Source organism: Capra hircus, chromosome 21 (genome assembly GCF_001704415.2).
Source record: "Capra hircus breed San Clemente chromosome 21, ASM170441v1, whole genome shotgun sequence".
Classification (NCBI taxonomy): Eukaryota; Metazoa; Chordata; class Mammalia; order Artiodactyla; family Bovidae; genus Capra; species Capra hircus.
The window spans coordinates 54,832,435-54,858,626 of record NC_030828.1 but is presented as its reverse complement, the minus strand read 5'-3'; the positions used below and the strand labels follow the sequence as shown (position 1 = coordinate 54,858,626).

At 52.7% G+C, this 26,192-nt stretch overlaps 2 protein-coding genes across 5 annotated transcripts; one reads left to right on the top strand and one right to left on the bottom strand.

The window, feature by feature from the left end:
* Nucleotides 1,679–18,956, top strand: STRC (stereocilin). Its single transcript, XM_018065927.1, has 29 exons — nt 1,679–1,721; nt 1,981–2,766; nt 2,856–2,880; nt 3,795–5,046; nt 6,261–6,323; nt 6,408–6,518; nt 6,690–6,856; nt 7,244–7,430; nt 7,567–7,682; nt 7,918–8,050; nt 8,425–8,607; nt 8,889–8,927; nt 9,081–9,248; nt 9,382–9,447; nt 9,937–10,062; nt 10,346–10,404; nt 11,161–11,284; nt 11,398–11,510; nt 13,997–14,132; nt 14,505–14,701; nt 14,882–14,972; nt 15,187–15,343; nt 16,048–16,217; nt 16,856–17,011; nt 17,610–17,752; nt 17,940–18,088; nt 18,316–18,413; nt 18,494–18,641; nt 18,810–18,956. The coding sequence occupies exons 1-29, from the start codon at nt 1,679–1,681 to the stop codon at nt 18,896–18,898; spliced, it is 5,295 nt and encodes a 1,764-aa protein (XP_017921416.1). The 3' UTR covers nt 18,899–18,956.
* Nucleotides 19,157–25,419, bottom strand: CKMT1A (creatine kinase, mitochondrial 1A). Of its 4 annotated transcripts, none has more exons than XM_018066415.1 (10): nt 25,017–25,419; nt 23,932–24,253; nt 23,099–23,297; nt 22,802–22,897; nt 22,198–22,419; nt 21,962–22,047; nt 21,733–21,856; nt 19,925–20,059; nt 19,596–19,721; nt 19,157–19,395 (listed from the first exon to the last, which is right to left on the bottom strand). In XM_018066415.1, the coding sequence occupies exons 2-10, from the start codon at nt 24,078–24,080 to the stop codon at nt 19,282–19,284; spliced, it is 1,251 nt and encodes a 416-aa protein (XP_017921904.1). In that variant the 5' UTR covers nt 24,081–24,253; nt 25,017–25,419; the 3' UTR covers nt 19,157–19,281. The 4 variants fall into 4 exon arrangements, with proteins under 4 accessions (XP_017921904.1, XP_017921907.1, XP_005695362.1 ...); XM_018066418.1 differs by having other exon boundaries at nt 25,106–25,192; XM_005695305.3 differs by having other exon boundaries at nt 23,932–24,220; nt 25,017–25,146.

The window sequence follows — 26,192 nt, the reverse complement described above, 5'->3', positions numbered from 1 at the left end:
CTGTGCTGAATACTTTAAATGTCTTTTCAAATTTAATACTCATGACAACTCCATGCTAGTATTTCTTATTTTGGCAGAAAAGAACACCGACACAGAGAAGTTTAGAAACTGCCCAGGACACACTGCCAGTATCTGTGGGAGCCAGGATTTGAATCCAGTCAAGTCATATTTTGCTACCTTATCAGCAAAAGGGAGAATTTCTTTTAAGAGGGTTGTTACAGAATGAAGGGCAGAAATTTAAGTGGATTGCAGGATGGGTTGGAACCAGGAGTAGAAAACTGTTGGGAACCCAGGCCGTATGCTTCCCCTGATTCTTCTGTTTTTCAGACTAGATGTGGTAACTTTGATGAGCAAAGAGAAAATATTGGCACAGTGAGGCAATAGACCATTTCACTGGTTCTAACTTTTTGACTCATTTTGGAAAATCCCAGCACCGCCCTCACCTCCTTTGATTGCCGTGGGCCAAGTTATTCTGTTTCTTTGGGCCTCCATTTCCTCATCCATAAGATGAGAAGTTTTTACCAGAGGATTCCTCAAGTCTTTTTCGGTTCTAAAATTCTATGATCTCAAGTGAAACTTCTAGGACAGAGGTGCAGTAGTAATGGATTTGAACATAAGGGTTTGGGTGATACAATAAAGAAGAGTTCTAAGGAAAGAAGAAGATAATATGGTTTGAGTGAAGCCTTGGTGTTGAATTACTCTTTAGAGCTGGTGTCAAATGAAGGCCTTGGGGATATATAAACGGAGGGCAGACAAACCTTCTCACCCTGACCAGATCAGAGAGATGGATCTCTCTGATCTAAGAGCAGTGTCTCTTTTCCCCTCTCTCTGTGTGCATACACATGTGTGTGTGAGGAGTAGCCCCTTTGCGTAGTAATTGAACCTGGTTTCTTTCTTTCTTATCTCACCTCAGAATTTTCTAAGGGCTTTCACCTGGGCCACCAGAAGAAGGCCAGAGGACAAATCCAAACCCTGGAGTGACCGAATGGGCAAGTCACTCCTCTCTGGGTCTGTTTTCTTATCCATGGCATGAGAGATTTGGTCTGTGTGATCTCTGAAGTCCTGCCCAACTCTTAACATTTTGTGGCTCTGGGTACTGAATCAAAAGCCCCTCTCTTCCCAAGCATTCCATCCTTGGACCAGAACTTTGTCTTCCTTCCTCTTCTCTGTATGCACCTGAGTGCTCAGGTCCTTTCTCCTGGCCCCCTTTCTTCCTCAATTCCCTTGAATTCTACTTGCTTTTTAGCTCCCTTGGGCCCTTCCCCCCCCCTTATATTTCTGATATTATTGTTTATTTAATGCTATTTATGTATATTTCTACAGACCCTTCTAGATTACATTCCTGATCTCCAGAACTGCTCCATCTCTGTCTGCCTCCTCTTATCTGCACCCTGGCTCCTAACTGGAGCTATATCCTCGGATTCTTCCCAGGGTCCCCTGGGATCCGCTATCACTGGTCCCTCGGACAGGGGCACTCCTTCTCCGAAGCCGAAGGATCAGGTAGTCAGTGGCTCAGGTGACAAATCTGCTGTCAGGTTACAGATATTGTTTCCTGAAAGGCCGCACTACGGTGTCAGCGGAGCTCGGGCTGCCTGCCGTGTCCTGTCCTCACCTGGCTCTCCCACACAAGGTAAGAATAACCAGAACTCACCTCTAGTACCTGCACTCTTCTGGAAACATGGCTCTGAGCCTCCGGCCCCTGCTGCTGCTGTCCTGTGCAGGTGAGGGGGACAGTGAGCTGGGCTGGGCATGATGGGGATGGTTGCTGGAAAGAGACTTAAGAATGCAGAGATTAACTGGTTAGAGAAAAAAATAAACGAAGGTTAAGAAACCAGGCCAAGACTTAATGTGAGTTGTTGAAAGGGACTCAGCTCACCATCTTTTGCAACGCATCCAGGCAGGGACTGGGCTCCAGGCCAGGGCTGAATTTGGGTCCCAGGCCTTTCCCCCCATGGTGATTTCCGGTTTTTTTCCTTACAGTGACTCTGGTCCCTACTGGGTCTCAGTCCCTGGACTCAGGTCTCTCCCTCCTGAAGTCAGCGCTTTCTGCTCTGGACCAGGCTCCCCAGGGCTCCCTCAGCCGCTCACGGTTCTCTGCCTTCTTGGCCAACATTTCTTCTTCCTTTGAGCCTGGGAGAATGGGGGAGGGACCGGTGGGAGAGCCCCCACCTCTCCAGCCCCCTGCCCTCCGGCTCCACGATTTCTTAGTGACGCTGAGGGGCAGCCCAGACTGGGAGCCAATGCTAGGGCTGCTAGGGGACGTGCTGGCCCTGCTGGGACAGGAGCAGACCCCCCGGGACTTCCTGGGGCACCAGGCAGGTGTGCTGAGTGGACTTGCAGAGGTGCTGCTGGGAGCCTTAGTTCCCGGGGGACCCCCTACCCCAACCCGGCCCCCCTGCACCCGTGATGGGCCCTCTGACTGCGTTCTGGTGGCTGACTGGTTGCCTTCTCTGCTGCTGCTATTAGAGGGCACGCGCTGGCAGGCCCTGGTGCGGGTACAGCCCAGCATGGACCCCGCCAATGCCACGGGCCTCAATGGGAGGGAGCCAGCCCCCCACCTCTTGCAGGGTCTGCTGGGTTTGCTCATCCCAGTGGGGGAGCTGGGCTCTGAGGAGGCTCTTTGGGGGGGTCTGCTGCGCACAGTGGGGGCCCCCCTTTATGCTACTTTCCAGGAGGGACTGCTGCGCATCACTGACTCCCTGCAGGATGAGGTCTTTTCCATTCTGGGGCAGCCAGAGCCTGATGCCAATGGGCAGTGCCAGGGAGGTGAGTGCCACCAGGTCCAGGGCTGGGCTGTGGCAGGGCCAGCAAGGTTGAGACTGGGTTAGTCCTCTTCCTTTCTGTTTCCCTCCTAGGCAACCTTCAGCAGCTGCTCTTGTGGTGAGTAAGGAGAGAGGAGTTCTGAGGGGCAGGGCCTGGGAATGTGGTTTCGTGGTTTGGGAGGGTGACTGTTGGTGGTTGGTGCCCCAGCTTCACCTCCTCCTAGCCATGTGACCTTGGGCAGGTTAGAGTATCATTCTATGCCTCAGTTTCCTCGCTCAAGAACTGTGGGTAATATTAACTGCCTCGGAGTTTTCGCAAGGGATTAAATGAGTTGATACTGTATATGTCAACCACCTAGAAGAAGTGCGTGCATGCCAAGGTGCTTCAGTCACGTCTGACTCTTGGTGACCCTATGGACCGTAGCCTGCCAGGCTCCTCTGTCCATGGGATTCTCCAGGCAAGGATACTGGAGTGGGTTACCATGCCCTCCTCCGGGGATCTTCCCAACACAGGGATCGAACCGCGTCTCTTACGTCTCCTGCATTGGCAGGCGAGTTCTTTACCATTAGCGCCACCTGTGAAGCCCGTGCCTGGCACATAGTGCTTGATAAATGTTAACTAATAAAGATAGAGTATGAGAAGAGAGGGCAAGGTTTGATTCCTCCACCCCTTACTGTTTGGGTACAGCAGTACCAGAGCACAGGGGCCATATTCAGTCGCTGGGCACATGCCCTGATCTGAGGCCAGCCAAAGGTTTTATTTAAGCTACCTAAAAGGGTGTGCAGAAAGGAGAAAGAAGAGGGGCTCTGCCTGGGTAACTCCAGGTGACTTTGTGCCTTGGCGGGACAGATCTCTCTCCCCTCCCCCATCCCAACATTTAAACCAGTAGCACTGTCACTCCCAGGGACCTCACTTTTGGAAAAGCCTATGCTTGTCACCCTCCCTGCAGGGCTCTGGGCCAGGGCCAGAAACCTTAAGTGGAGGAAATGCAAACTGACCAGCTGCTTGCCTGCTTCTCCCTCTGCTCCCAGGGGCATCCGGCACAACCTCTCCTGGGATGTCCGGGCACTGGGCTTTCTGTCTGGATCGCCACCCCCGCCCCCTGCCCTCCTCCACTGCCTGAGCACAGGGGTGCCTCTGCCTAGGACTTCCCAGCCCTCAGCCCACATCAGCCCTCGCCAGCGGCGGGCCATCTCTGTGGAGGCCCTCTGTGAGAACCTCTCAGGCCCGGCACCACCCTACAGCATCTCCAACTTCTCCATCCATTTGCTCTGCCAGCACGCCAAGCCTGTCACCCCGCAGCCCCCTCCCAGCACCGCTGCCATCTGCCAGACAGCTGTGTGGTATGCAGTCTCATGGGCGCCGGGTGCCCAAGGCTGGCTCCAGGCCTGCCACGACCAGTTTCCTGAGCAGTTCCTAGACGCCATCTGTGGCAACCTCTCCTTTTCCACCCTCTCGGGCCCCAACCGCCGCCTGGTAAAGCGGCTCTGTGCCGGCCTGCTCCCACCCCCCACCAGCTGCCCTGAAGGCCTGCCCCCCGTCCCTCTGACCCCAGAGATCTTCTGGGGCTGCTTCTTGGAGAATGAGACTCTGTGGGCCGAGCGGCTCTGTGGGGAGGCGAGTCTGCAGGCTGTGCCCCCCAGCAACCAGGCTTGGGTTCAGCACGTGTGCCAGGGCCCCACCCCGGATGTCACAGCCTTCCCCCCTTGCTACATCGGACCGTGTGGGGAACGCTGCCCAGATGGGGGCAGCTTCCTGCTGATGGTCTGTGCCAATGACACCATGTACGAGGCCCTGGTGCCCTCCTGGCCTTGGCTAGCCGGCCAGTGCCGGATAAGTCGTGGGGGAAATGACACCTGCTTCCTGGAGGGGTTACTGGGCCCTCTTCTGCCCTCTCTGCCACCACTGGGACCGTCCCCACTCTGCCTGGCCCCGGGCCCCTTCCTGCTTGGCATGCTGTCCCAGCTGCCACGCTGTCAGTCCTCCGTGCCAGCCCTTGCCCACCCCACACGCCTACACTATCTCTTGCGCCTGCTGACCTTCCTCCTGGGGCCGGGGGCCGGAGGGAACGAGGCCCAGGGAATGCTGGGTCAGGCCCTGATGCTCTCCAGTCTCCCAGACAACTGCTCCTTCTGGGATGCCTTCCGCCCAGAGGGCCGGCGCAGTGTGCTGCGGACGGTCGGGGAGTTCCTGGAACAGGAGGAGCAGCCAACCCCAGGCTTTGACCCCACTGACAGCTCCAGCCCCGCTTTAAGCAAGATGGAGCTTCTGGCCTGCTTCAGCGTGAGTGATTCGCCAAGGTGAAAGTTCCCGGAGCAGAGGGAAGGGTCTCCATGGGAATTCTCTACAATCTCACTGAGAGACAGCAGTGCAGTGGTTAAGCTCACAGCTCTGAGTCATCCAAGCTTGGGTTCACATCTTAGTTCTGTGATCAACCCTGGACAAGTTTTCAGCCTCTCTGAACAATACTTTTGTCATTTATAAATGAATGGTGGAGGTATTTTACTGACCGTCCAGTGGTTAAGACTCCACACTTCCATTCCAAGGGCACCGGCTCAACCTCTTGTTGGGAAACTAAGATCCCACATTCGTGTGGCACAGCCAAAAAAAAAAGTCTCAGAAAAAAAAAAAAGAAAAAACAAACGGTGGAAAATAATGGTGCCACTCTTTTTAGGGTGGCTATAAGGGTTACATCAGATGACACCGGCCGTAGGCTTAGTGCTAGTATATGATATACAAACAATATATAATAAATGTTATCTCATTATTCTTCCTGACTCTTTGATTTACCTCCTTTCTGCTTCAGAAAGGAAAGGGATCAAGTTAGAGGGCTCTAATTCTGTCCCTAGAGAGTGAGAATTGGAAACTGGCAAAATAAAGGCAGAAATGAGAAAAATTCAGGGTGACTACAGATCAGAAGTTTTAGGTTTGACTATAACACAGGCGTGGTCATAAGCCAATTTACTTTGATTTTCCTGGGCTTTGTTTTTTCTCTGTAGAGTGAAGGGGCTGGAATATGTGAATACCATAGTTCATTCATTGACTTCCTGTTATATGTAAAGCACTTTGCTAGATGCTGTGGGGAATGTAAAGAATCCTTACTCCATGGTAGGGCCCACCTTTCTCAATTCCTGGGACCAGTGAAATGTAATAATTTGGTTCATGTGCGTGCGTGGTAAGTCGCTTCAGTCCTGTCTGGCTCTTTTCGACTCTATGGACTGTAGCCCTCCAGGCTCCTCTGTCCATAGGATTCTCCAGGTAAGAATCCTGGAGTGGGTTGCCATGCCCTCCTCCAAATTTGGTTCATATCTCCAAATATTTACTGAGCCAGCTATGGCAAAGGCTATAGAAGAAGTTAGAGAATGTGGTCCCTGACCTAAAGGAGACACACACACAGCTTCAGAAAAAGAACAAGCATCCTAGTGAGTGGACCTGGGGAAGCTGCGGGAGGGACAGAGGGGACAACTCTCCTGGCATCTTGTCTGTCTCCCCACCAGCCCGTGCTGTGGGATCTGCTGCAGAGAGAGAAGAGTGTTTGGGCCCTGCAGATTCTAGTGCAGGTAATAGATGGGGGCAGGGTGTGTGGGCGGGCTGGGTGATCCGTGCCCACTGAGGCCATAACCACCATGACCTCCCGTGCCCAGGCATACCTGAACATGCCGCCAGAAAACCTCCAGCAGCTGGTGCTTTCAGCAGAGAGGGAGGCTGCTCAGGGCTTCCTGACACTCATGCACCGCTCCTGGGCTCAGCTGCAGGTGGGCATGGAGGGAGAGGGGGACAAGGGTGGCGGGGGAGGTCTGGGCATCAAGAGCACCTGGAACCAGGCAGGCAGCAGGCTTGCTCCAGCGGAAGGAGGGATGCAAGAGGAGCCGGGGCCAGGAGAGTGGGCATCTCCAGAGCTGGCATCTGTTCCCATGCCCCCACAGGTGCCACCATCTGAGGAGCAGGCCCTGGGTCGCCTGACAGCCTTGCTGTTGCAGCGGTACCCACGCCTCACCTCCCAGCTCTTCATTGACCTCTCACCACTCATCCCCTTTCTGGCTGTCTCTGACCTGATGCGCTTCCCACCATCCCTGTTGGCCAACGACAGTGTGTAAGGACTCTGTACTACTCCTCCCGATCATGACAGGGTCAACCCCACCCACCCAGAGCTGTGCTATGCTGGGTCACTCAGTCATGTCCAAGTTTTTGCAACCCCATGGACTTTAAGCCCACAAGGCTCCTCTATCCGTGGGGATTCTCCAGGCAAGAATACTGGAGTGGGTTGCCATTCCCTTCTCCAGGAGACCTTCCCAACCCAGAGACTGACCCCAGGTCTCCTGCATTGCAGGCAGATTCTTTATCAGCTGAGCCACCCGGGAAGCCCACGCACCCAGAACAGTACTTTCTATTAAAACTAGGGAGTCCTTCTTGTCCATGACAGCAGGGCTACACAGAGCCAGGGGACAGGGCGAAGGGGTGAGACCCACTCTCTCCCCAGCCTGGCTGCCATCCGGGATTACAGCCCTGGAATGAGGCCTGAACAGAAAGAGGCTCTAGCAAGGAGACTGCTGGCCCCTGAGCTGTTTGGGGAAGTGCCCGCCTGGCCCCAGGAACTGCTCTGGGCAGCACTGCCCCTGCTACCCCATCTCCCTCTGGAGAACTTTCTGCAGCTCAGTCCTCACCAGGTATGAGAACGATTCATTTATTTGACTAGCAAGCTTTCGGCCAGGTGGGATGGCATCAGTGACCTGTCTCCTAGTTAGCCCCTCCCCACAAGTGTCCCACAGTGATCCCAACATGAGCTGACCTTCCCCACCCGAGATCCAGGCCCTGGAGGACAGCTGGCCAGCGGCAGGTCTTGGGCCAGGACACGCCCGACATGTGTTGCGCAGCCTGGTGAACCAGAGTGTCCAGGATGGAGAGGAGCAGGTGCGCAGGTGAGTGCCTGTGGGGTCAGAGCGGCCGAGAGGCAGGTGCAGGCAGGCTGGGTCCAGGAGGGAAGGGCCCAGAGGAGCATGGCCTGGGCATCACAGGGCCCTGCGAGAGAGGCCTGTTTGTGGCACCCACGTTTCCTAGTTTAGCGGTCAGAGTGCTGCTCCCTGTACCCACACAGTCCCTGCCTCAGTAGCAGCCTCAGTGACCACGTGAAGGCCAGCTTCGTGCCCTCCTCAGGCTGGGGCCCCTCGCCTGTTTCCTGACCCCCGAGGAGCTGCAGAGCCTGGTTCCCCTGAATGATCCAATGGGGCCGGTAGAACGGGGGCTGCTGGAATGTGCAGCCAATGGGACCCTCAGCCCACAAGGACGGGTGAGCCCCCTGGCCCGGGCCCTCAAGAACTCCAGGCTTCCCGTGGGGGGTGGTCTGTGTGGAGGATGTGCCCGGTCACCTCAGCCAAGCTGGAGCACAGTTGGAGCCAGCCCTCATCCCACCGCATGCAGCTTCGTTCTTAATCTCCTTACTCCTTAGCCACCCATACCTGTTAGCACCTCTTCCTGACTCTACTCCATCTGGTCCACGACATCTCCAGCATTTCCTTTGCTGACTTGAGCCCAATCTGCTTCTGTCCTATCCTTGGTTCCAAGCCGCAGCCCAGGCCCTGGAATATCCAGATGTGGGATTAGAGAGGAGGCTTTAGGTTCGCCTGTCTTTTCTTTTCAGACCCAAACCTTCTTTGGTTACAGGTAGCCTATGAACTTCTGGGGGTACTGCGCTCATCCGGAGGAGCGGTGCTGAGCCCCCGGGAGCTCCGGGTCTGGGCTCCTCTCTTCCCTCAGCTGGGGCTCCGCTTCCTGCAGGAGCTGTCAGAGCCGCAGCTGAGGGCCATGCTTCCCGCCCTGCGAGGAGCCCGGGTCACCCCTGCCCAGGTGGGCCTATCCCACTCCCTGGCTTCCGTCTTCCATCCCCGGCACCTCAGTCAAGACAATTACATTCAAGGATGCTGTTACCTGATCCCACCCCACCCCCCCAAGCCTCCTTTTCCTCTGTCCCAAGAACGCCCTCATCCCTCTTCCTCAGATGAGGAAGAGCCCAGAGCCAGGCTGGTGGAGCGGGAGCTGGGAGTCTGGGAGGTCGGGCCCTAGGGACCTGTTCAGGACCCGGCTGCCAGGGCCTCAGCGCTGTTTTTTCCTGTCCCCTCCCGCCTTAGGCTGTCCTGCTGCTTGGACGGCTCCTCCCGAGGCATGATGTGAGTGGCAGCAATTCTTCTGCACGGCCCGAGCTCTTCATCCCCCTCCTCCCTCGCTCCCTCTCACCCCTGCTGCCTCTCTCCACAGTGATTGTCCCCTTCCCTGCAATCTGGCCTGTCTTCTTCAGGCCTCTTGTCTCTCTCGCCCCCCAGCTGTCCTTGGAGGAACTCTGCTCCTTGCACCCTCTGCTTCCAGGCCTCAGCTCCCAGACGCTCCAGGCCATCCCGAGGCGAGTTCTGCTGAGGGCCTGCTCTTGCCTGGCCCCTGAACTGGCGCGCCTCTCAGCCTGCCAGACCGCGGCCCTGCTGCAGACCTTCCGCGTACGAGAGCAGCAGGGAGACGCCGACCAGAAGGAGGGCTCTGGTTGGGAGGGGTCACCTTCCCTATGGCCAGGGAAGGACCCCCAAACCTCCCCACTTTTTACATGCACATACACAGCCAATTCTCACGCAGGTGAAAGATGGTGTTAAAAATACGGGTGCAGCAGGAGCCGGTGCAGCTGTGTGCATCCCCGGACAGGTGCGTGTGTGTGAGTGTGTGTGTGTGGTTTCTGCCAACTAAGCTCCTCTCCCCATCCCAGGGCTGTCTCACACAGCTGGCACTGCCTCACGTTCTCCCCCTGCAAATGGCCCGAGTGTCTACATTAGCTCTGTGTCCCCTAAGACCTTAGCAGCTCTCCCAGTCCCAACGCAGGGTGGCATAATGTCCTAGAACGTCAAAGCCCCGAGGGTCTGAGGAATCCTCCAGGGCAGTCACCCTGCTTTCAGACAAAGAGACCGAGGCTCAGAGCGACTAAGGGAGTTTAGTCCGTCAGGTGCCTAGACGGCAGGGACCCTTGGCCTCAGCCGCGAGGGCTCTAGAGTGTGCCCTGCTAGTCTGGCACCTGCCACTCCACCCTTCTCCTAGTTTCCGGTCCCTTCCTGCCGTCGTAGATCCCCTTCTTCCCTGAGGCCTGAGTCCAGACTGTCTCACCTATCACCACACTGCTGCACTTTACCCCTCCGGCAGCCTATCCCCACCATCTGGCCAGACTGCCTGCTGCCCCTGCTCCCACTAAAGCTGCTACAGCTGGACTCTGCTGCTCTGCTGGCAGACCGAAGGCGCTATCGGGAGCTGCCCTGGTCTGAGCAGCAGGTGATTCTTCCCACTAGCCTAGAACTCCCTTCTCTCAACATTTTCCACCTCCTTTACCCATCCCTCAGCCCCAGATTGGGCACCTTACTCCCAGCAGCCCTTAGGATGCTTTTCCCTCCTCCCCTTTCCCCCCATTTGTCTCTCTTTCCCAGGGAGTGGGCACTGGGGATAGTAGGAGGCTGATGGGACCCACAGGGTGAAGTGGCAGCCCTGGGTCCAAGGCATCCTAGGTTCCTGGGCAATATCTCTGCTGGGAAGCGGCTCTTCTTTCTTTCTCTTGTAGGCACAGTTTCTCTGGGAGAAGATGCAAGTGCCCACAAACCTGACCCTCAGGAATCTGCAGTGAGTAACTTGTAATGAGCTGTGAGTTTAATTCAACTAACATTTTTTTGAGCGCTTACGGTGTGCCAGGCACCATGTGATATCCGGGGGTGGGGGTGGGAGGTGTATGAGGATCAGTGACCTGTAGGTCAGCCTGTGGGTCTTCTCCTGGTTCCTCTTCTCCTGACCCTCCTGCCCTTCTAGAGCACAGCATCCATCCTGAGTGGATCTCAGGGATTTTGAGAAGACTCAGATTCAGGTCCTAGCCCTGTCTCCTCTTCGTGATCTTGAGCAAGACGTTCAACCTCTCTAAGCCTCATTTTCCCCTTCTTTAGAATAAGTATTGAAATGGTACCTACCTCATAAGTAGTTGTAAAGATTAAACAAGATAAGGCATATAAGGTACCTAACACAGTGCCTGGCCCAGTGTAAGCTTCTGATAGATATTTGCTGATTAACCCCTCAGAGCCACTGACCAAGCAGGAATTAACAGGAACAAGGATCACCTTACCTCCACCCCCCAGCTAAAAACCCATGGGCTTCTGAAGATGTGGTTCTAGCCTCAGTTGACCACATTTCTAGTAGGATGATATTAGACTGTCACTCGATAAACAATAATGGTGTCGGAGACCAATGAGAATATCTATGGGAAAGATATTTCTCAAACTGCAAATTACCATAAATGAGCATCTGTCCTTGTGTTGAGAATGTTGATATAAGGAGCAGACAGGCTGTGGCATGTGTTGAATGAGCATGTGCCTACTCACACACCTCCAGGGCTCTGGGTACGCTGGCAGGGGGCATGTCCTGTGAGTTTCTGCAGCAGATCAACTGGATGGCAGACTTCCTTGAAGTGGTACACATGATCTATCAACTGCCCACTGGGGTCCGAGGGAGCCTGGTGAGACGGGTGCTTGGGCATTAGTGGGAGCAGGGAGGCAGGAACCCCGGGTAGAGAACCGAGGCTCGCTGTTCACCTCTGTCCTGAACCTGCCTCCCTACTCTGCCCCACAGAGGACCTGTATCTGGGCAGAGCTACAGCGGAGGATGGCAATGCCAGAGCCAGAGCTGGCAACCCTGGGGCCAGAGCTGAGTGGGCTGGACACCAAGCTCCTCCTGGACTTACCGTAAGGCTACAACTGGAGATACTGGATTCTCAGAAGGCTCAGCCTGGGGTGGAAGATCTGCCCTTAGGAAACGCCACAGAGGTGGTGCTTTTCTGTCTGGTTGTTCCCATCAGTTACAGCCTAAAGTGAAGGATGCTATTCAAAGTTGCTCTAGGTGTTGACTGGCTCCCCCAACAAGACCCCCAAAATGGGGCAGCAGAAGGTGGCAATATTGTGACGTGACCTGCCAAGCAGTCTTAATATAACCTAGGCCCTATTAATAGTGGTAGAATATGTAAAATGAGGGAAGTGAGAGTTCCCTGGTGGCTTAGCGGTTAGGATTCTGGGCTTCTATTGCCGTGGCCTGGGTTCAGTCCTTGGTTGGGGAAATGAGATCCCACAAGCTGTGTGGGGTAGCCCAAAAAAGTCATTAAAATTAAATATATAAAATGAGGGAAGTAATGGTTCAATCTTGCCCCCACAGGACTGTGGTCTCCTTAGGGCACTGTGTTCTCAGTATGTTCAGAGGAGTAGATAAAGGGAAAATGAATGAAGCGTGTGAGAAAAAGTGAAAGTGAAAGTGAAGTCGCTCAGTCGTGTCTGACTCTGTGGCTCCATGGACTGTAGCCTACAGGCTCCTCTGAAACATGTGATAAATGTGTTCAAATACCCCAGGAGCCATCAAATAGAAAACAGATCGGCATGTTTCTGAATGACCCCATTGGGCAGGACTAGCACCAGTGAATGAAAATCAGAGTTTTGCACAATATGAGGAAGATTGTGGTGGTGAGTTCTTGTCATTGAGCTAGTCAAGCCTAGTCTGGATGGCCCCACAGCAAGAAGGTTACAGAGCAGATTGAAGTATGGGTGAGGAGAGAGATGACTGATGAACCCAAAGTGAAAGTGAAAGTGAAGTCGCTCAGTCGTGTCCGACTCTTTGCTACCCCTGGACTGTAGCCCACCAAACTCCTCCGTCCATGGGATTCTCCAGGCAAGAATACTGGAGTGGGTTGCCATTTCCTTCTCCATGGCTCCTCCTAAACTAGAGACTTGGAGTTTATGAGTATCTAACTCACAGGCTTTTTTTCCCCCATATCATCTCCATCCCCACCCCATTGCCAACTGAACTGTAAATCAGAGAAGGAAAAGGCTGACTCCAGTCAGTCTTTCTGGGAAGAAGCTGACTCTATCCTTACATTTTTAAAGGTCTTTCCACAGATTTGGGCTTTTGTATTACTTGGCCCAGTTCCAGACTTGGCAACCTTAGGTAGAGTATAGAGTACCACTCTGATTTTTCTGCAAAAAGTCTTTTTAAAAATGCCATTCAAATCTGTCTATGAAAGAGAGATGAGGCAATTACCTCTTAGTGGTGATGGTGGTTTAGTCAGTAAGTCATGTCCGACTCTTGTGACCCCATGGACAGTATAGCCTGCCAGGCTCCTTTGTCCATTGAATTCTCCAGGCAAGAGTACTGGAGTGGGTTGCCATTTCCTTCTCTAAAATACCTCTTACCCCCAGGTTTTGCTGTGAAAATCAAATGAGATAACACTAAAAGAACTTTGGTGCATGAGTGCTAAGCCACTTCAGTCATGTCTGACTCTTTGCAACCCTGTGGGCTGTAGCCTGCTAGACTCCTCTGTCCATGAAATTCTCCAGGCAAGAATGCTGAAATGGGTTGCCATGCCCTCCTCCCGGGTCAATTGTATAGTACTATACAAATCAGAGGGGACCTTCTCACAATAAATAGAGGAAGGGTGGTCCTGTGGGAAATAGGAATTGAGAGCAAGACCCCTCTCTGTGAATCTGTTTTAATTTTTTATTTTATTTATTTATTTTAAATTAAAGAAAATTTTTTTTCACTGTGCTGGGTCCTCATTTCAGCTCGTGGCCTGTGCGATCTTAGTTCCCTGACCAGGGATTGAACCCCTGTGTTGGAAGGTGGATTCTTCTTTTCTAATTAATTAATTAATTTGGCTGTGTCGGTTCTTAGTTGCAGCACTCAAGATCTTCACTGGGTCGAGTGGAATCTTCCTTTGTGGTGCACGGACTCTCTAGTTGTGACTCTCAGGCTCCAGAGCACACGAGCTCAGTAGTTGCCCTGTGGCATTATCTTAGTTCCTCAATCAGAGATCACACTCACGTCCCCTGCGTCACAAAGTGGATTCTTAACCACTGGACCACGAGGAAAGTCCATATGAACATATTTTTTAATCCATAAAATGGGGGAGGGGATTTAATGATATTTAACATCTGGGCTTTTTTATTCTATTAGATCAGGTAGGATTGTTCGTCATTCTTCTCAAGAAGACTGGAAATAGGTCTCTCCCGTTGTTCTCTCCCTATAAGTACTGAGGTGGAAATTGGATCTGGGTCTGTTAAATATCAGTTCCTATCCAGGGCCACAGGGTTTGGTCTGGTGTTACCTCTTGTCTGGGGAATGGGGCATTCTGTGGTTCCCTTCTCAACTTGGCTCAGTTCCAAGTCCTCCTGTTGTCAAATTCCTACAGAGTCAAGTTGATGGATAGACTGTCCAATGAATCCATCATGTTAGTGGTGGAACTGGTACGAGGCGCTCCAGAGCAGCTGCTGGCCCTGACCCCACTCCACCGGGCAGCCCTGGCAGAGCGGGCACTACAAAACCTGGTAAGGGTCCCCCCACCAGACTCAGAACAGTGGCCTGGGCCTTTGTCACCACTCAGACAATGCTCTGTCTTCTAGGCCCAGACTCAAATGTTTGCTGCAGGGCCCTAGGTCTGCCTTTGGGTTCCATTCATTGATGGTCTGCTTCATGTTTCTTGTCCACATCCCTTGGAGTATTAAAAATTCCTTAGTCCACCTCCCAATCTTTCCACCCGCTCCTGTTTGGGCTCATAGTTTAGAGAAGTGGACAGTGGCAATAAGCTTCATAGGATCTTGGATCAGGGGCTAGAGGGAGACCACGTCTTTGTGTCTTGATCAAAGAGACTGGTCCTCTGAGTCAGAGGTGTGTCGTCCCAAGGTCTGATCCCCCTCCAGGCCCCAAAGGAGACAACAGTGTCAAGGGAAGTGCTGGAGACCTTGGGGCCCCTGGTTGGATTCCTGGGCATAGAGAGCACACGGCGGATCCCCCTGCAGATCCTGCTGGCCCACCTCAGTCAGCTGCAAGTCTTCTGCCTCGGAGGGCCGTTTGCCACAGAGCTGGGACGGCTGCTGCTGCAGGAGCCTGTTCTTGGGTATGGGCCTCCGGGAAGTCCAAATTCTAACTCATCCTCACCCACCCTCTCAACCACCCTCCTCAGTGGCAGCCCATTCAGTATGCCAGAAGCCCTTGGAGCCCTGAGTCCCCTCTCTCAGCGTGTCTTTCCTCTTCCTCACAGCCCATTCAGCATCCTGATCTTCTTTCTGTCCCTCAGGAAACCAGAGTTATGGAGCCAGGATGAAGTTGAGCAAGCAGGACGCCTAGTATTCACTCTGTCTCCTGAGGCTATTTCCTTGATCCCCAGGGTGAGGTGAAGGAGCACAGGAGGGAGTGAGAGCAGAGAGGGGACTGGGGAGCTAGTTCAGAGGGGCGCTAAGGCCAAGGAAGTTGAAGGCAAAGGATGTGAAGCCCAAATCTGGGGGAGGAAGCTGAAAAGAGACAGGATTTCGGAATTACAGCTGTAGCAGCTGCTCCTGATGTGCTTGGAGCTGCCCACCCTCCCTCCACCTTCTCTTCCAGGAGGCCTTGGGCCCAGAGACCCTGGAGCGACTCCTCGAGAAGCAGCAGAGCTGGGATCAGAGCAGAGCTGGACAGCTGTGTGCGGGGCCACAGCTCGCTCCCAAGAAAGCAGCGCTGGTAGCTGGGCTTGTGCGGCCTGCTGCAGAGAACCTCCCAGGTGAGACGGCCCAGATGCCCATACTTCCAGCAAGGGGTACAGGAAGAAGTATTCAACCACGCAAGGGGTACAGGAAGTATTCAACCACGCAATCAGACTGTTTTTAGCAGATTTGTACAGCGTCACTCCAGGCTGGGGTTTTCTAATCTATAAAGCCCAGAGCAGTGAGGGATGATCTTCAAGGACTCTTCCAGTTGTAGGGTTCTATACCTCTGTGAATTTATCACTCATTAAGTTTTTAGCCCAGGACTCCCCTTTCCCTGCTCTCTTAGCACTGTTAACAGCTGACTCAACTCTAGGCTTGGATAAGTGTGGTGCTCTCTGCTGGAACGATGCTTAGGATGGAGGAAGGTGACACTGTGGGGCTAGGAACCTGGGTTTCAACCTAGATCAGCCACTCAGTCCCTGGGCAAGCCCTTCCATCTATACAATGAGGGGCTCTTCCTCCCCAGTCACCCGTTCTAATATCTTTGAGTCCTACGAATCTCACACTACAGTAATCCCTTGAGCCATACTGCCCATATTGGCCTGTCCTTTAAAGGTTGGATGGGTCGTTCCATCTACAGATATCTCTCTGGGATTTTTTTTTTTTTTTTGAGAGGAGGCACCCACCCATCATGGCCCCCACCCTTCATGCCCCTGGCCCTGACCACTGGCGTGCTTTAGTACTGCACTGACCGCCTGACCCTGCCTTCCTCCTTCAGAACCGGTGCCAAACTGTGCAGATGTACGAGGGACATTCCCATCAGCCTGGTCTGCAACCCAGATCGCAGAGATGGAGCTCTTGGACTTTGAGGACTGCCTCGCACTATTTGCAGGAGACCCAGGACTTGGGCCTGAGGAACTCCGGGCAGCAATGGGCAAGGCAAAACAGGTTAGTGATGGAGAGTCCAGTCAGGGTTGGAGATTGAACGTAGGAAGCTGGTTGGGTGTCGTATGGGACACATGGAAACGGATAGCTGCATGAGAGAGAGGGGACATAGGACATAAAAGAATGAAAAGTTTTGGATCCTGAGTAGGAAGTCAGAGGGGATGGATACTGAGGACAGGAAGCTAGTGAAATGGTTAGAGGGACTAGAAGTTACCAACATTAGCAGGTATCAAAATCATCTGGGGAAAAAAGTATTTAAAAAAGAATCATCTGGGGAGCAGGTGTTTGAAATGCTTGAGGATCCCGTTGTAGACTTACTGAAGAAAGGTTCTCTGAGGATCAGGTCTGGGCATCTATATCTTGCCCCTGCTACCCCCACCCCATGTCTGGTGCACATTGGAACTCATAGACTAGAATCTGCTATTCTTTCCTACTGAGACTCTAGAGTCTTTCAATAACACCTTAGTCAGAGGAACCTTCACCCTATCCTCTCATTTTATGGTTGAAGAAACTAAAGACCCAGAGAATGCAAGGGATTTGCTTCGAGTTACACAGTTCAGGTCGGAGGCAAGACTGACCCTCGGCATTCTGACTCCTAATTCCGTGCTTTTCCCAATCACACCATTCCTCTCTTTCTCCAGTTGTGGGGTCCCCCCCGGGAATTCCGTCCTGAGCAGATCCTGCAGCTGGGTCGGCTTTTAATAGGTCTAGGAGAACGGGAACTCCAGGAGCTGAGCCTGGTGGACTGGGGCGTGCTGAGCACCCTGGGGCAGATAGATGGCTGGAGCTCCAGCCAGGTAACATCTCCCTCCTCTCTACCACCTTCCGAATGCCTCCAGGCCATCTAAAGCCCAAGGAATTTCTGTCTCGTGACCATACCTGGCCATGCTTTCTATCTTTTCTTAATACTCCATGCTAGTAGGAAGTTAGAGCAGTGATTTATTCACTGAGGCCCTGGACACATAATACTTCCTCCTGCCTCCTTTCCCTTTGGCCTCCTATTTTCCTGTCCTCTTTTTTTGATCCTCAAACTTCCCCATGGTTGTTGGCTCTCTGGGCTACCCTGGTGGCTCAGATGGTGAAGAATCTGCTTGCAGTGCAGGAGACCTGGGTTCAATCCCTGGGTTGGGAAGATCCCCTGGAGAAGGAAATGGCAACCCACTCCAGTATTCTCGCCTGGAGAATCCCATGGACAGAGAAGCCTGGAGGGCTACAGTCTGTGGGGTTGCAGAGTCAGACACGAATGGGTGACTAAGCACAGCACAGCGCTGGCTCTTCAGGTCTTACTAATAGAAAAACCCAGTAGCGCTTGTCCTTTCCCTAAGCAGCTAGTTCCCCATCCATGAATTCCTCATGACTTTTCTCCTTATCCTGTGATCTCCACCCCGACTCCAGCTCCGGGTGGTGGTCTCCAGTTTCCTGCGGCAGAGTGGTCGACACGTGAGCCACCTGGATTTCCTCCACCTGACTGCACTGGGCTACACAGTCTGTGGACTTCGGCCTGAGGAGCTGCAGCATATCAGCAGTTGGGAGTTTAGGTCACACGTAGAGGAGGGTGTGGGCTGTGGTCCTGTGGGGAAGGTGGGCTCACTGGGGAAGGATCATGCAGGAGTGACCCCGTGGAAGAAGCAATCTTGCTTAAAGTCATCGCTACCGCCAACTCATGACCACGGACCCTGTCACTGGGGCTGAATCCTCCTCCCTTCTCTTCCCACTCTTCCACAGCCAAGCAGCTCTCTTCCTGGGCCACCTGCGTCTCCCATGTTCTGAAGAGCAACTGGAGGTTCTGGCCCAGCTCCTGGTGCTGCCTGGTGGCTTTGGCCCAGTCAGTAACTGGGGGCCCGAGATCTTCACTGAAATTGGCACAATAGCAGGTATAGGGAGACTGGGCCACTGCTGGGGCTGGGTGTCAGGGGCCAGTTTCCACATTGTGAATTGACTGGGTGGAGGACTTCTCTGAAATCTTAAGGTGGGAGTCTAAGGCACCTAGATAAGAGGTTAGAGACATGCTGGGGAAGGTCTGAGGAAGAGTATTTTGGGAGTAGTTAGAGAAGGCCAGGGTAGGATAACATCTGGAGGCCCATCCCACTTGCCTTGACAGCTGGAATCCCAGACCTGGCTCTCTCCGCACTGCTGCGAGGACAGATCCAGGGCCTTACCCCTCTGGCCATTTCTGTCATCCCTGCTCCTAAATTTGCTGTAAGCACTGATGGGATGGGGTCTGAGTGACCACAGAAGAGGGCCAGAATGGATGCCCTGATGCCTGCTCCCATCCCCAGGTGGTGTTCAGCCCCACCCAGCTCTCTAGTCTCACCAGTGTTCAGGCCGTGGCTGTCACTCCCGAGCAGATGGCCTTTCTGAGTCCCGAGCAGCGACGAGCAGTTGCATGGGCCCAGTATGAGGGGATGGAGAGCCTGGAGCAGGAAGGTGAGTCCCTAACTGCACAAACTGACTCCCGAACTCCTGGCCCGGAATCAGAGCCCTAACTCAGGGAGATCTGAGAGTGAAGGACTCTAGAGGCAAATAGTCTCCAAGTATCAGTGGCTCCTGGGGAACAGAGTTGTGATATTCCTTCCATTCTCTGTCTCATTACAGGTCGAAGCACAGCCTGGGGTCTCCAGGACTGGTCACAGCCCTCCTGGGCCCTGGCATTGACCATCTGCTTCCTTGGCAATCTGCTATGAGCCTGTCTCTGCAGTTAAGAGATTTGTTGGGAAAAACATTTGAAGTAAAATGAATAAAGTACAAATGGAAGTGCAATTTAATTATCCTAGGAAGCTGATGGAATATGGGTAGAATGTTAATGCTTTCCACCCACCTGAGAATCAGTGTTCCTGGCATGCCATATCTGGAGTCTCTTTTCATCATAAATAATCCCATTGCCTTTTTTTTTTTTTCTCCTAGTTCCTCCCCATCCCAGCATTAGAAATAACACAGACAACTGAAGCATAGCATGGAGCCTTTACTAGGACAGGGGGGTGTGGGTTGATGGTGGCACCCAGGGCAAGGAGAAGGGGCTGCCACTGGAACGGCAGAGGTCCTGGGAGCCATCCGCTGGGGACGGGAGTTAATGCTTGTTGGGGAGAGGTGGAGGGATGCGGATATCCTGGCCTCTCTCCAGACGCCGTTCACAGTCAATCAGGTAGTTTACTCCATCGATGACCAGCTGCACCAGCTCCACCTGGATGATACTGACCCTTGATCTCTGCTTCCCACAACCTGACTCTCTTTAGCACTGATTTGCCTGCTCTGGGAACTCATTGCCAGTTTTCCCTTAGTCAACCTGAGTTTCATTTCAGATTCTGTTACATTCTCGAGGCTCACTCCTTGTCAAATCACCCCCCCCCCCACAGACCTATCCATAATCCCTGAGAATCTCACCTCTGACTTGCCCAGTCGGTCCAAATTAGAGATGTCAAAGACACTGCCTGTGGCAGCTGTGTCTACTCCTCCAGTTCCACGTTTTTGGAGTCTGAGGTTCTCGAGGATCTTTGGGAAGCGGCTATCCTAGAGGGGAGATAGAGATTTGGGGGCAGGGTCAATAGAGGCTGAGATTGGTCCTCCTGGAAAGAGCCCTGAAGCTGCCCAGAGCTCTTTCCCTTGACTCTTGAGCTACAATGCCTGCTCCTTCCCAAAGCACACACTCCCTCTCCCACCCCACATGGCCACTTCCTCCCTCACACTCCTCTCTAGCCCCACAACTCCTTTACTTTGCTCAGCAGGGGCAGTTTGATGTGCACTCCTGCACGAAGTCCAGTGCCCAGGTTAGACGGACAGGTCAAGATGTATCCCAGACGCTCATTCCACATGAACTCCCAGCCACGCTCCTGGATCAGCCGCTCCACCTGCGTGCACAAAGCCGTTAGTGACACGTTAGAGCTGTGCAAACCCTCCCTTAGCTGGAGCCATAGGAGCTCTAGAAATATGTCTAAAACCAAAGATTTGGGATGTGAAAGAATGACACTGCTTTTTTTTTTTTTTTTGGTGGAAATGGCTCATTATTATCATGCATAAAAGATATTTTTGATGTTGCAAGCCCATCATGATGAGATTGTGCAAAAATATCCTGTGTGGAAGAAGAGAAACTTCAGGGAATGATGTGCTAAGGATGATCTGGGGAGATGAACGGAGGTGGTAAACTGAACTGAGAAAGGATTGATTATTCAGGGAGTTCTGCATGCATTGACATCTTTACTTTGCTAATGAGCTAGAGCTTGGAAGAATTCTTTCAGCCAGAAAATGAGGGTGTAGGCTTTGCAACAGGAAGAGGCAAGAGAGCCTGTTAGCTGTGGAAAAAGAGAAAGCAGAAAGGTGAAAATGGAGAAGAGCTGGACTCATACTTGTGGAGGGTGGGGGAGGAGTGTGGGAAGCGTGTTCTTGTTCCACTTAAACATCCCAATCATGAAGATGACTACTAGAGTTGAAGAGACTGGAGACCTGCCAGGGTAATGTTCGTGAAGACCACTACATAACCTAAGGGGGACCCTGTTCATAGTTCAGAAAGAACCATGGCATGGGGGATATTATAATGCTGAACAAGAGGAAATCCTTCCATCTAGAATAACAACAGCTAACACTTGTGAACTTTTACTACGGGCCACACGCTTTATATGCGTTATCTCACTTAATTCCCACCACTTAAATGTAGGAAGTTTTCTTACCCCAGTTTTACAGATGAGAATACTAAGATGTGTAGAAAGTACTTCCCTACCCACTTCAGTGGGTCAAAGATATGTTACTAAAGTCAAGATATGTTACCCATTACCTGCTAAAAATAATAGGAAACTCCCAGCAAAGATTCTAAAGGAAGGAGAATTCTTTCCCTTTACAAGTCCAAAACAGAACTGTATATATGAGGCCATACAATAAGGATTGGATTCATGGAAATTTCCAATCTAGACTCAAATGTGGAGACCGAATTCCTATAGGACTGAGGATTCAGTTCAACCCCTTATGTAGAGTCACCCAGTCTGGAACTTAAACCATTCCATCTTCCACCTTCTGTTTTCCCTCCCATTCAGCTTAAAATCTAGACACGCTACTTTAGAAAGAACGACAGAATCTAGAGTAAAGGCCTACCTTGGCTCAGAAATGGGTGGTTACATGAGAATCATGAACATACCAACCCCTCACTCCCTATATCTGTCCAAGCTTAAACCTTCCCCTTATATCTGCACATTCCACAACATAGCCCCCAGGCACTGACTCACTGTCTCAATTCCTTCTTTGCATTATTTGGCAACTGCTTTATTTACTTCCTTAGATTCCTGACATTCTCTCTTCCTATTCTTAGGATGACCATATACCCAGGTTTATGTATACCTGGTCCGTATATACCAGGACCATATACCCTGGACAGTTCTGACTTATACCTATTGTCCTACTAGAGTGATTGGTGGTAATCTCTTTCACTATGAAAAGTGTCCTGGGTTGGTTGATAAATTATATCCTCCATCTACATATTCTAGTTTCTTCCTTAAGTCCTCCCACCTAGTTCCCTTATACATTCTTCTCCAACCTCTTTGAGGCCTCGGCAGAATCTTTCAAACACTTTCTTCATGTTGCCACCCTTCTCCATGGAGATGACCCGTGTATGATCCTCCTCATTCACCCAGATCAAGAAGCTCTTTTCATTGTTGTGCCTGAAGGCAGGAGAGAGGCAGGGACTGGAATTAAGAGGCAGAGCAAGGGAGAGATAGAGAAAAAAGGGGCATTTATAGGAGCCTGGGGTACGCTAAGCCTCATACCAGATTCCACGCGCATCCGGCCAGTCTCGAGCCATTCCTGCTGCGGTCAATAATGGGGATACAGGCTTATCAAACAGGAAGTGGTCCTGAGGAGGGTTAAAGGGACTAGGGTTAAGAATCAATGCAGTAGCCCCCGGGCTTCTCAGAGCCCATCTACCTCATCTGGCCCAGCCTCCTTTGATTCTCTTGTCTTTCCATCTGCCCCTCCTGCCCAGCTCCCTCTCAAAGCCTCTCACATCAATTAGCTGCTGCTGCTCAGCCTCTGTCATCTCACTGAGCCGATAGTAGCGTCCAGCCAGGTCACCCTTCAGGCCACTTAGTGCATCCACGACGACACGTTCCACTTCTCGTCGCTCTGCCCGAGTACAGGCTGGAGGCAGGCTGAGTCCCCGGATACTTCGACCAGTTCTGACTCTCGAGGACAATACATACCTCTCATCAAAGTAGCCAGAACGGATCTGGGGAATAGTAGAAATTAAGGTAAGTCACAGAAACAAGGTGGAGGGGAGCTGAGGGCCTTAGGAAGGAGAGACCATAAGGACTAGAGGAGTCTTCATTGCCTGCACTGGAAGGACAGCCCATTGGGCAAGCACACCAACTGAAGGGGCATTCATTATGAACCCTCCCCCACACTGCCCATCTTGGGGTGTGGCTGTTCTCAACGCCCGCTCCTCTCCACAGCGGCTGCTCCTTAACATACAAATCTTTCCCCACACTGAGACTTGAAAGCTCAGCAGTATAATGACTATGAGTCAGGGAATAATTATGGTTGAAGGGACCAGAAAAAACAGTATGTTGTACAAAAGGCAATGCAAATCAGAAGTGGGATATTTGACCTACCTTGCTGGCATCCAGGTCGGTGGTATGTTTCATCGTTCGGGGGTCATACCCATTGTGTCGCTCTTGGATCACAGGGTCAAACAGCTCAGCAAATACCTGCGGGGGAGTTGAGAGGGAGAAGGTGGTTAAGGAGAGAGAACTCCTTCCCAGGCTTTCATTGTGGATTGATTTCACCGGGTCGGAAACCACGAGTATGGATGGTCCAGTCTTAAGGGAAAGTGAGGGGCTTCGGGGGAAGGAACTGGGATTGCTGGGAATATGAACAGGATTTTACCGGGAAACTCTGGGGCCCCCTACCTCATAGGTCTCCTCATCACCAGCTACCATGCCCACAGTCTTGATGAAGGGGTGGCCAGGGTTGTCCACGCCAGTCTGGATACACTGATCTAGCGTCCAGCCAGTGGGTGTGGTCTTGTCGCAGAGCCGGGCATAGACTGCTGGGGTCAGGTGACTGGCCATGCAGTTGTTGTGCTTTCGGAGGTCTGGGTACTCAGCACTAGGGAGGGGGTACCCAGTAACCATGGAGGGAGGGCACAGGGGGCCTGGACCCAGTGCACTCAGCTAGGAGCATGCTTGGCTTTGCTCCTTGGGAGGAGGGGAGGCTAGAGCGGGACTAAACCTTGGTAATCTCATTAGGGACTTTCAGGATCTATTCTTTCCCAAGAGTTCTAGCTTCCTCTGGCTGGAGGCTCAGTTCTCCCATATCTGCTCGGTTCTTTTCTCCCATGGAAGCAGCATTAGGAATGGGGGAGGGGAAAGACTAAGGAGGGGAATTCAGGAAACCGGAGAGAACAGCAGGAAAGGGAGATGGAGGAGAACGGAAAGGATAGTTCCTGGTCTCTCAATTAGGAATTTGAGCAGAGTAGGTGCAGCCAGAACTCGCAGAGCCAGAGCTGGCCTTGGGGGCGGGAACTGCGGATTCCAAGTTCCCAGGAATGCTTTCACCTAATGCTTTTGTCCTCCCCCCACCGCCACCCCAGTGAGGTTTCCAGACTGCACAGCGCCCCACTCCAGAACCTTTCGTGATTATACCCCTTCTCTATTGCCCAGATTCTCATCTCCACCCCTATCACCACCTGCCTGACCTTCCCCACTCCCCCCGTCCCCCGGAGCGCCTGAGACACTGATACCTCGGGGGATACAGCCTCCTTCGTTCACTGGCGGCTCGAACAGGTTCCGATCGGAGCAGAAACCCAGCGGCGAGAGACCCAGCTCCAGCCAAAGCCAGGAGCCTGAGCCCGGGGCGGGCAGACAGCAGACGAGAGAAGGGACCAGCCATGGCTTGAGGGTCTGCCTACGGAATCTCAGGGCAGGAGCTGCTGGCTCAGGGCAGGAGCCGCGAGGAGGGGGGCGATGCAGACAGGCTGAGAGCCGGAGCTGAGTGCGAGGCTGGAGCCGAAATGGGAGCTGGAGTGGAGGCTGGAGCGGGAGTGAAAGCCGGTGCCGATCAGACTGCAGGAGAGGCGCAATGAGCTAGCGGCAGGCGGGCGCAGGAGAAGGCAGCGCTGCAGTCTCCAGGGGTGGGGCTCGTGCAGGCCCCGCCTTCCCGCCTGCCACCGCGCTAGGTGTGCGGGGGCAGAGGTAGGCACCACCCCCGACTCCTGCAGGTAGATTAGGGAGACTGGCGATTTGCAGCCTTAGGCCCGGGAATGGGCCCACCTGAGGTGAGGCCGCCCAGATTTCAGCACCAAGTGGAGGACAGCACCCAAGGGGACCGGCGAAACCCAAACACCCTTCCCCTAAGCCTCTCGGTTTCATCGGAACCCTCCATTCGTCGCCCCGTTGGGTGGAAGAGGGGGACATTGCCCAACCTGCTCTCGTTTTTTTTCGGCCTGCCCCTGCAACCTGTCTCCCCAGGGGAGGTGGCCTCGGGGAACCCGTGGCATAAACAGATACCAGGGGAAGACACACAGAGAAAGCACAACGGCAGATACTGAGAAAGACAGTCTGCTGGCTCAAGGTCACCCCTTCCTGAGAACCAGGAAGAGCACCAAGGCGCCTCCCTGTCACACCTGTGCCAGTCTCCTTACAAGGTTATGGAAAGATTCCCTGAGAGACATCAGGGAAACACCAGCTCTTACTCCATCTGTGCTGCTTTCCCCGCCCCCACCCCACCTTGCCCCCAAGTCTGAAGCCCTGCTGTGTCCTTCCTCCACGTCTCAGGATCTCCCACCTTTCCCCCCTCCTCCATCCTCCTCTCCATCTCTTACTTCACCTTTGATCTCTTCTCAGAGAATTTTCCAGGCTGGGACCTATTTGCTGATCACAGGACTCCCTCTGAGTATTCTCCGCAGGCTTGCCTACCTCCTGTTTGTGCTGGGCGTGGGGCTGGAGTTGGGCAGGGAATTTTGTTTCCTCTTCCTCCTTCTCCCCTCCTCTCTGTAGCTCCCAGTTCCTGAACTGAAGGGGAGTGTAAGGAGAGGTGAAGGGTGTGGTGAGATGACGGGGTGTAGGAAGGGAACAGGCAGGAACAGGTCTCTAACCACCACATGTGTTTCCTCTCTTGGCTCCCTAATGCTGTTTAATCCAGAGTGTAAGGAGGAGGGGTGTCCAAGGGCAAAGGGTCACCAAGGACTCTCTGCCTTCCTCCTGGTCCCTTCTCCTCCTCTCTCCTCACATGGTGCATATTCAGATTTGAGAGGGTTTTGTTCTTTATCTCCAAGTATGACTTGGGTGTGACTTGACTTTTGTCCTGGCAGGAGAATGAATGCTTGGAACTGAAATAGAAGTGTGAGCTTCAGTATGGAGGCTCAGTTAAGGTGGGGTAGGCATGGGGGCATTAGTCCAGTCTTTCAGCTATCTTGATGTACCCATAAGACAGTAAGAAATTTGTTCATCTTAAGAGTTTTTGAGAAAAAGAAATCCCCTTCACCTTGTCCTCTGGCCTCACTGATGAGACCCCATTCCATCCTTTTACTCTCATTTCATTCATTCCTCTCAGGCTTCCCTAGTGCTCCTTTTCCTGCCTTCCTCGTCTGTGGGTATCCTTAGAAGCTAATCGCCTCTGTTCTCGGTCCATCAATTCCTTCTCCTGCTAAGAGAGTAATTATCAGGACGAGATGGAGTTCTGCAGTTGTGTTACCTAGCACTGGGTTCACCTTTTGGTGGGTATCAAGCCATTAGACACAACCAAGGTAAAAAACAGAAGAAGGAAGGACTTATTATTACTTGCTGCAAGTAAGTGGAACCCTGGGTATCTCTCCCAAAGCAGTGTCTCCCCAAACGGCAAAGTTGGTGAATTTTTAAGCTATGGATACTTGTATACTCATAAAGAGGTGAGACCAAGCAGGACCCGAGGTAGGGGTCCTGGGCATGGAAGTCTTACTGTGTCCCCCTTTTCTTGATTGTTGTAAACAGGCTTCAGCCCCCAAGAAATTCCCTGGGTTCCAAA

Coding starts and splice junctions, on each gene's coding strand:
- STRC (XM_018065927.1), top strand. CDS start 1,679: ATGGCTCTGAGCCTCCGGCCCCTGCTGCTGCTGTCCTGTGCAG. Junction 6,519..6,689: donor GCTCCTGGGCTCAGCTGCAG/GTGGGCATGGAG, acceptor ATGCCCCCACAG/GTGCCACCATCTGAGGAGCA. Junction 17,012..17,609: donor ATGGCTGGAGCTCCAGCCAG/GTAACATCTCCC, acceptor CCCCGACTCCAG/CTCCGGGTGGTGGTCTCCAG.
- CKMT1A (XM_018066415.1), bottom strand. CDS start 24,080: ATGGCTGGTCCCTTCTCTCGTCTGCTGTCTGCCCGCCCCGGGCTCAGG. Junction 22,898..23,098: donor GTGATGAGGAGACCTATGAG/GTAGGGGGCCCC, acceptor ACTCCCCCGCAG/GTATTTGCTGAGCTGTTTGA. Junction 19,396..19,595: donor ACCGACTGGGCAAGTCAGAG/GTGAGATTCTCA, acceptor AGTATCATCCAG/GTGGAGCTGGTGCAGCTGGT.